This window comes from Bison bison, unplaced genomic scaffold (genome assembly GCF_000754665.1).
Source record: "Bison bison bison isolate TAMUID 2011002044 unplaced genomic scaffold, Bison_UMD1.0 scf7180017864475, whole genome shotgun sequence".
NCBI classification, from domain to species: Eukaryota; Metazoa; Chordata; class Mammalia; order Artiodactyla; family Bovidae; genus Bison; species Bison bison.
This window is the reverse complement of record NW_011495036.1, coordinates 4,156,310-4,165,719: the sequence shown is the minus strand read 5'-3', so window position 1 is coordinate 4,165,719 and position 9,410 is coordinate 4,156,310. Positions and strand designations below refer to the sequence as shown.

The following is a 9,410-nucleotide window of genomic DNA, read 5'->3' as shown; positions in this document are numbered from 1 at the left end:
CACGCTGGCGAGGGCGGGCGCTCAGTGGACGATTGTGGAAGGCAGGAGGCAAAGTCTGCTTTGACAGGCACGTTGGTTTTGCCAACTTGGCAAAATGAGGTCAGTCAGTTAGAGCTGTCGGTGCTGAGCGACGCTTTTTCTGGAATAATGAGGCTCAGACGGTTGGTCTGTTGTCTCCCGTTTCTGCCATGCTTGCCCTACACTCTCAGGGCCTGGGACCCGTGAAAACCAGGGCTTCTCCGAGGATCTGGGTGACAAGCCCCGGGCGTGTGGAAGCACTGTGTGCAGGCCTCCTCCACGGGGCAGCCAGAGACAGCACTCTTGACAACGAGCTATCTCCTTTTTAAAAAAAAAAAAAATTGTTTTCCTCTTACCCTGTCTCTTTTCCTCTAGTGATTGGCTGTGCTATGCTGTGCTTAGTCGCTCAGTTGTGTCCGACTCTTCGCAACCCCACGGACTGTAGCCTGCCAGGCTCCTCTGTCCATGGGATTCTCTGGGGAAGAATACTGGAGTGTGTTTCCTTGCCCTCCTCCAGGGGATCTTCCCAACCCAGGGATCAAACCCCAGTCTCCTGCATTTCAGGTGGACTCTTTACCGTCTGAGCCACCAGGGAAGCCCCTAGGGACCGTAAAAGCCAGCCCTTGCTGGAGGCTCGCTGCGTTCCATACACTGAACCACTGTCCTTCAAGCCTCTAAGCAGCCAGTGGGTGGTGGGTGCTGCTGTGGCCCACCTTACAGACGGGGAAGCAGGGCCGCAGGATGTGCAGGAACTTGCCCAGGACCGAGGTCAGGAAGTGGAGGAACCTGCCAGAGGTCCCACTGTCCAGGGTCTGCTCACTTAGCCCTCCACTGCCGCCCCCTCCCCTTCAGAATTGACTCAGCAGAAAGGCCCCGCCCCGCTGCTTATCTGGGGAGGGCTGTAGGGGAGACAGGTAGTGTTCAGGGAACCCTGGGAAGCAAGCAAAGCACGGAGAAGCCCCTAACAGGTGTCCCAGCTCCCACCTTGCTCTGCCCTGTAACCCTGCTGGCACGTGAGTCAGACCTTGTTGCACAGGCCCCTACAGCACTTTCCATCTCACGCAGAAAGCAGCCACGGCCTGGCTCTGACCGCACGTCAGCCACCTGCCTTCCACCTGGCCCTCTGCCCCAGACGCATCCATCCTCCTCAGACCCACCAGCCTCAGGACCTTTGCACTTGCCACCCCCCTGGCCCATCCTCTCAGTCTCTTCAGTCTGTCTTGGTTTGGGTTCTCTTAAAAGAGCGTGCAGGCTAAGGCTTAAATGCTGGTCCTGTACTGGGAGGTGTAATCCCAGGGCAGCTGAGGTGAGGGAGTGGGGAGTGCAGAAGAGACGACTGTGACACAGAGACACACACACACGTGCATGCGCGCGCGCACACACACACACACACACACGATGACACCCTGCTTCACAGACACCCAGCTGGCCACTCAGCCCCTTGGGGTCTCATTGAAAAAACTATCCAAAAAAAGATGAAGGAAGGCTGCAGAGAAAAGGACAGTCTGTTCTAGGGAGGGATGGAGAGGCAGCACCGCCCTGGGGGGCCGTGGTCCCAGCTCACCCAGGGGGCCCACGCCCCCTTGGATTCAGCTGCCTCACCCAGCCCTTCGGCTACAGCAGCGGAGGAAGCCGGGGCCCACCCCGTGGTGACCTTGGCGCTTCATCCAAGGTCACACGTGTCCGGCAGAGACTTCTCGTGTGTGGGCCCCGCAGTGACCAGGCAGGAGCGAGGCCTGCAGGCTTGGGGAGTGCGGCCGCGGGGCTCTGAGTGAGCACGACCGGGGGGCGCAAGTGCAAGGTCGCGCGTCACCTGTCTGTGGGCCTTCCCTGGCCCCCCTTCCTGATTCGCACCCAGCTGCTCCCACCCCTGGAGCCCTGCTCTGCTTCTGTCTCAGCTTCCCTCATCTGCCCTGCACGCCGTTCCCTCACTGACGGTCTCTTTTCCGCACTAGAAGGTGAGCTCCACGAGGGCAAGAAGGCGGTCCCGTTCTCTGCGCTCACGGGCCCCAGCACTGTAGGCAGAGACGGCTGAGATCAGCCCTGCAGAGCGCCAGCTGTGCTCCTGTTGTTCTGTGGCCAGCCGTTTGTGCCCTGGGGTCTTCCCACAGCAGTGCGCCTGGCTTCCGTCTTTTTACTGAGTGCACAGTCTGCCCTCAGCGTAAACGTCCCGGGGCTTGTGCCCTCACACTGTGCGCCAGGCCCTGGGCTGCAGCTGGGAGGGACTCGAAGCTCCCACAACCCGGCCATCTCGGTGACCCCGGGGGAAAGGCCAGACAGGGGACGCCCAGCCCACGGGGCCGGGAGAAGGCGGAGCTGCTGGTGCGGGCCACCGGGCCAGCTGCTGGCTGGATGCTGCAGCAGACACCAGGCCCCAAGGTCGGAGCCCAGCCTGGGCCCGGGGGGCGGCTGCAGGGAGGTCGGGCCCCGCCGCGCTGGCGACCCCCGTGCAGAGCAGAGCCGTGCTCTGCGCCCCGGGCAGAGAGGAGCTCAGCTGGCCCGCATGGACTGCAGTAGGGCCAGCTGAGGCTGGGCCCAGCCAGGTGGGCCGGGTGGACACGATGCCAGTAGCCTCCTTGCTGGTGGTCCTTTCCGGGTCTTTCTTCCTACATGCCCCACACTCACACGTCTCTGTGTGGACGGAGCAGCTTCCCAGGGGTGAGGAGGGGTCAGGCTGTAAGCGTGGCTGGAGGTGCCCAGAGCCCCCCGCTCCAGGAAGACTCTGTTGGTCCAGCACAGGAGCCCTCCTGTTGGCCAGCCCAGGGTGCTGCCGGTCCGCTCCCCTTTGGAAGCCTCATCCTTTCTTTGCATGGTTCCTCGTGTCTTAACGAGGTGGAGCATCTTCCAGCACAGGAGCCCTCCTGTTGGCCAGCCCAGGGTGCTGCCGGTCCGCTCCCCTTCGGAAGCCTCATCCTTTCTTTGCATGGTTCCTCGTGTCTTAACGAGGTGGAGCATCTTCCCAAGTCAATAGCTCTTACCTGGTGCATCTCTGTGTGGAAACAGCTGTTCTTAGTCTTCCGTCTCTCTCTTCCCAGACGTTAGCACCTTTCATTCTCTATCACGTTAGCTAGAACTTCCCTGAATGTTGAAGACCAAGTGGTAGATGTGCTTGTTTGTTCCTGACTTTCGCAGCAGAGAGCTGGTGTTTGAGGTTCTCGTGATTCGGGACCAGTAAACAGCTGGTCTAACACCACAGTGAGATGCTCTAACAGCCTTCCTCTGTGGCCCTGGCTGTCTCCTTTCGGCATGTAGACTTTCTCTTCTGAAGATCTGATATCACAGCAGAGATGTCCAAGAGTAGCGTGACTTAGCATCCTTCACAGGGAAACTGTTTGCTTTTTCCACGGGTAGAATTTTCATTTTCCTTGAAAACATCATTTCATCAGGACACAGCCGGGCTTCGACCCTTCTCACGTGATGTTGCCGGGAGCTCAGGGAGTCAGGTACCTACAGATCTGTCTTCAGAATGGTTTCCTTCTGTGTGTGTCTCTCTCTGTAGTTTCTGTCTCATTGTTATGGTGTCTTTTGCAGAAACAGCTGTTATCTGCAGGTAAAAAAATGTGGCTTTAATATCAGCCCTTTCCCTGGGCATGTTTAAGACGTTTCTCACTCTCATCCTTTCCACTGCTGAGTCTAAACTGTATCTGTATAATTCTCTGTTCTAATGTGACCCTTCCACCTCAGTTTGCAGCTTTAGCTCCTCTGTCGTTACGTGTTTCATTGAATCCGTCATTTCTTGATTTTGTTTGTGGTATAGACCGGTGCTGTGCTAAACTTGCTTGTTCCCTTGTGCCCTGCAGGTTGTATTTCTCTTGTCTTCATTGCACTTCTTTTCTAAAGCCGCGGTTGGCTCCTTTCTGCTGATTGGTTCGGGAACCACACAGGGTCTGATCAGACCTGCTGTTTTCGTTTTGCAAAGAGTGCTGTGGTTGGGTTCTGCACGGGCCCCATCCTTGGAGAGGAGGGGGCCCTGAATCCAGCGCTGCCTCTTGCTGTGTGTGTGGCCTAGGCAAGTCACCACCTGTTTCCCCTGGAACGGGATCCTGGTGTGCTGTGGACAGCGACCACGGGGGTTACCCAAGCCAGCGCGTGCCACGCCCCCCACCCTGTCTGCAGAGCCACATCCGCCAGAGTCCTGCCCCTGCGGCCTCTGGTCCAGGCCCCCGAGCACGGGAAAGCTACGGGGGCACATTCTGCCTTCTGGGTGAGGGGGTCCACTGCCTGGGCCCTCCAGCTCTCCTGCCAGTGCTCGGGGCCAAGGCTGGCCTCTGGGAACCGCGTCTGTGTGTCCCCCCGCCTTCTGGCTTCCTGACCTCCAAGGCCAGGAGGAGAGTGGAGCGGGGTTTATGCCCCCACCGCCAGGCCGCAGGTTGCCTGGTCCCGCTGCTTTGGGGGCCCCTCCCGCCCCTCCAGGCCCAGGGGAGAGAAGCAGGCCCAGACCCCACCACACACACACACCTGGTCGCCCCAGAGCTGCACATTGTTTGCAGTTTTCTCAACCCTGACCACATCCGCTCGTGCGGGGCCTCCATCCAGCTCTCTCCGGGTCCGCAGGAGGGTCTGCGTCCTGCCGGGACCCTGGGGAGGCAGCCTCCAGGGTCCTGCTTTTGCCCCGTGACCTCTTGGTCTCCCTCCCTAGGCTTCCCGTGCAGCCCTTCTGCCCTGGGTCCTCACTGTCTTTACTCACCCCAGCCTACAACCGGTCAGTCTCTCTCTCCAGCCCCCATCCACCCACCTACCCCCCCAAAGCCCCAAAGTGAAACTTTCTGTCCAAATAAACGAAGTTCCCAGAGTCTGCTGCTTCCGACCTGTCTGTGGCTCTGCATGGACCCCACAAAGTGTGGGCCCCACACTGGCTTCATATGGACCCCCCCACCCCCCGTCGCCATGAGGGCTCCCACTGCCCTGCCCTCTCCATGCAGTAACCCCCCTGCCCCAGCTTCATTTCCCCCTGAAGCCTCCCCACCCGCAGCCTGCTCTGGGTCTCCCATAACTTGTGATGGCTGAGCTATCTGAACCCTGCTACACCCCCATCCCTGGGAGGGCCATCAGCAAAGGGGTGTCCGGGGCTGTGGCTGCCCTCCCACGTCAGGGGAGCTGGGGGCCCAGGGGACAGGAGCCACACCGCTGACCCCGCATCCCCCAGCGAACCTGGAGGAGGGCTCCGACAGGGCGTCCCTCCTGACAGGCCGCCTGCCCCCGCACGCCTGACCACAGTCTCTGCTCTGCCAGCTCTGCCCCGGAGCCAGCATGGATGGCTGCGCCGACCACACGCCCAGCCCCAGCGACCCATCCAAGGAGCCCGCAGAGCCCTGGGCCAGCCAAGCTGCCCTCCAGGAGGACGTGGACATGAGCGGTGGCTCAAGCGGGAACGAGACCAGTGAGAACGGCTCGACGGGGCGGGGCTCGCAGGGGCGCGACTGTGGCGACAACGGCCGGGAGCTGGGGCTGCTGGTGGGGCCACCGGGCTCTCTCCAGGGGTGGGTGCGGCCGAGGCCCCTGAGGCGAGGCCCGGCCTTTGTTTTCTCGGTGTCTCGTTCCGTGGTAGCGTGAGTGCTTTTGCAGTCTTTAAGTCGTGATGACCAAGTGTCTTGAGAGTTTTGAAAATCTTATTAACTTAGTTCAGTTCAGTGCAGTTCAATTGCTCAGTCGTGTCCAACACTTTGCGACCCCATGGACGGCAGCACGCCAGGCCTCCCTGTCCATCACCAACTCCTGGAGCCTGCTCAGACTCACGTCCATTGAGTCAGTGATGCCATCCAGCCATCTCATCCTCTGTCTTATTAACTTATTAACAACTAAACTCTCCTGAGATCTGTCCTTCCTTATAATGGTGATATGGGTGTAGGATTGTGATAGATGCATGATGAGATGACAAGATCTCGGGAGGCAGAAGAGTCAGGTAACCCTGAACGATGCTGAGTAGTTTACAGAGCATGAACTTGCTGCTCTAGGCTAGGGTTTGTATTGCCCAGAACTTCCTTATCTGGTATCCAGAGGTTTTCCGTTCGTTTTCTCTTAACCTCGTGTTTTTCCTGATTGACTTGCCTGTCATCCCTGGGTGGACGGGGAGGACAGGGATGGACATGCTCTTCTGAGTTTTGGATTTATTTTTGTTCTTTTAGTCCAGAAACCTTTGGCCTAATGATGGCGAAGTCTGAACACCACCTGTCCACCAGCGGCTGCAGGTAAGGCCAGTTACCACGGCCTCCATTCAGGGCCTTCGGAGAGAGAGAAAGGTTTGTCATGAGACGAGGTTGTGGGGGTGATGTGACTGTTTTCAAGCTTCTGTTGGAGCCCGTCAGTCTGAGCAGCTGTGCCTTCTGTGAGTCCGGCCTCATCCTTTCAGACAACTGGCCCCTCAGGCTGCTCCAAGCCCGTGACGGTGCCGCAGGCCTGCAGCCCCTCCGGCTCTGACTTGGCAGGCCTTGTCTGCATCTCAGACACGTACCTGGAATGTTCCTGACCTGTTTATTTAGGTATTTGTGACAAACATGTCCTTAATTCCATATTGACAGATGCTTTCCCATCACCACTGGGGCAAAATTCAGACCTCAGTCTCGGGCCTGGGGGCGCTATGCCATCACCCCTGAGGCCCAATCCAGTCACTCTCTGGATCCTCTGTCTAAACAGCCTGTCTCCCTCTGCCAGTGCCCACATCCCTGTATCCTTGGATTTGAAGGTCCTCCGTATACACTTGGTCTCCTCACCTCTCCTGTCTTCTCATTGCTCACATCTTTGTCCAGGACGCCACCATGCTGTCCCCTGGGGTCTCCATCACTCACTCCTTCTCTGTCTGAGACCGGAAGGAAGACAGAGCTCAGCAGTGGGGCGGGTTGGTCAGGTGGTGGGTAGGGCCTTGCTGGTAGAGAAGAGCCAGCAGGAAGGACGCTCTCCAGCATTCACCTGGTTAGAGAACTGCTTCTCCCGGCACGGTTCCTCTTCCTACGAGGGACGCAAGGCACGTCTGCAGGCAGCTTTGGTTTCATAGCTGGCGGGGGCACCCCTGCATCCTGCGTGCCCACCAAGAACACGCAGACTGCAGCGTCCTCGCACCCCAGTGGGGAAGTTGGGCCAGAGGCACAGTGAAGGCGGCACCTAGGGTGATCGCGTCCTTCTTCAACTCCGCAGCAGCGAGCAGTCCACCAAAGCCGATGCCCACAAAGAGCTCATCAAAACGCTGAAGGAGCTGAAGGTGCACCTCCCCGCGGACAGGAAGGCCAAGGGGAAGGCCAGCACCTTGGCGACCCTCAAGTACGCCCTGAGGAGCGTGAAGCAGGTGAAAGGTAGGTGTTTGTTCCAACCTCTAGCAGTAAGTCTCAGATCTCCCCAGATCAGAGCTTAGACTGGGTTGATTTTCTGAAACTCAGTCCTGAAATAGCAGAAGGAAATCATAGAAGTCTGATGAAATTGCAGCTGGTTGAAAACCTGAGTTCATCTTAAGTTTTCTATTGTATGTGACTTTTAGAGGAAAGGAAAAAAAAGCAGGTAGAAAACCAGCCAATAAGAGAAACATGCTTATTAATACAAGATGAAGCTTTTGGACCCTGGGCTGGGGTCCCGTCACGTTCTGGAGTGTCCAGCGCCTTCCTGGCCAGAGAGGAGTGTCCAGTGCCTCTGGCCAGAGAGTGCTGATGTGCATGTGGGCTGGGGCTGTAAGCAGCCCCCACACCCAACCCAGCCTGAGGCTGAGGGCTTGCCTTTAAAAAATCATGTGAGGGGACACGAGGAGGGTGTTGCCCCAATTTTCTTTGTTTTGCCTCATTTTTCTAAACGTGTGAGTTTCTACTGTGGTAGTCTTTCCACCAGGAAGGCGGGCAGGTAGGCCCAGTGACCTTTTCCATCCCAGGCAGTAACGGCCTGCGTGATCCATATGCCAGTTCCCTCTGTGGGTCTGTTTGGATTTTATCATTAGATGGAAGAACACAGAAGAGCTTTCAGAACCATCAGTAGAATCGAAGGGTTTCCCTGGCGGCTCAGCGGTAAACAATCCACTTGCAATGCAGGAGACACAGGGTGGATCCCTGGGTCGGGAAGATCCAGGAGGAGGAAGATCCTCCTGGAGGAGGGCATGGCAACCCACTCCAGTATTCTTGCCTGGAGAATCCCATGGACAGAGGAGCCTGGTGGGCTACAGTCCTTAGGGTCGCAAAGAGTCTGGACATGACTAAAGCGTCTGAGCATGCACACAGCAAAATCAGCTGAGGCCTTTACCTGAGACAGCACGTGCTGGACTCTTCACAGAGGCGGTGCGGGAATCCACGAACAAACACTGCAGGCTCCAGAAGGCTCAGATGCCTTGTGTTTCAGTAAATTCCACATCCCATGAATAACTCCCAGTAGAGCTTAGTCTTCCTTTAGCAGCTCTGTGACCTGGCCTTCCACCGAGCCGGTGCCCCTGCCCTGGGTCTCAGGTAACCACAGGTGCCCCTGTCTCCGGGCAGGTAAGGAAAGCATGACCTGGAAGAGGCACCAGCGTTGCTAGCGCACTGTTCCGCCTGCAGCCCACCCCCAGGAGCCCAGGCCCAGGACGCCGCACCTGGGGTCACCCCTAGATGGCTTAGCTGCGGAAGCCGGTCACCCAGGGCCCCTCTGGACGGCTTGGCCGCGGAAGCCGGTCGCCCGGGGCCCCTCTGGACGGCTTGGCCGCGGAAGCCGGTCGCCCGGGGCCCCTCTGGACGGCTTGGCCGCGGAAGCCGGTCGCCCGGGGCCCCTCTGGACGGCTTGGCCGCGGAAGCCAGTCGCCCGGGGCCCTCGGCAGAGTGGCCTTGCCGCCCTGTGTGGTGCCCCAGCATGAGTGGCCAGCATCTTCAGTTCTTTTGTACACAGTTTGTTCCCTGGGTTGCTTCCGTGCCAGGTGTGTTTCTAAGAGTCGATTCTGTCCAGATGGGAGTGTCCAGCCACCGAGGGGGTGGGTACAGGGGGCTGTCCCACTGTCCTGCCTGGAAACAGCAGCGTGTCATAGCATCACAAAGACAGGCCTGTGGGGGACGCGAGCTCAGGTGGACTGTGTGGTCGTGTTCCTGAGAAGCCTGGGAATGTTCCTGAGAGGTTCCTAAGAATGATTTAAAAGCTCTGTCATCAAAGGCCGTCTGACTTTTCAGGGGAAAAACACCCGGACTTCTGTTTGTTCAGCCTTCACACTTCTCTGGTTCTGTGCCCACTTTCTCATGAGAAAGGCATGAGTTAGGCACCGAGCTGAGCCCTCCCCATGGTCTCTCCGCAGCCAATGAGGAGTACTACCAGCTGCTGATGTCCAGCGAGAACCACCCTTGCAGCACCCACGTGCCCTCCTACACCGTGCACGAGATTGAGGGCATCACCTCCGAGTTCATCATGAAGAACGTGGTGAGCGCCTGACCGGAGCCGGGTCTTCTCCCAGAAAGCTCGTG

The 9,410-nt window shown here is 58.3% G+C and overlaps 1 protein-coding gene across 1 annotated transcript in view; it reads left to right on the top strand.

Annotated features, from left to right (window-relative positions):
* The window catches only part of PER2 (period circadian clock 2), a 42,994-nt gene that overhangs the window by 4,292 nt on the left and 29,292 nt on the right, over nt 1-9,410 (top strand). The window contains exons 2-5 of the mRNA XM_010862061.1: nt 5,251-5,498; nt 6,144-6,206; nt 7,150-7,304; nt 9,245-9,366. Coding sequence (XP_010860363.1) covers nt 5,269-5,498; nt 6,144-6,206; nt 7,150-7,304; nt 9,245-9,366 — 570 coding nt within the window. The 5' untranslated portion in view covers nt 5,251-5,268. The remainder of the gene's footprint in view (nt 1-5,250; nt 5,499-6,143; nt 6,207-7,149; nt 7,305-9,244; nt 9,367-9,410) is intronic.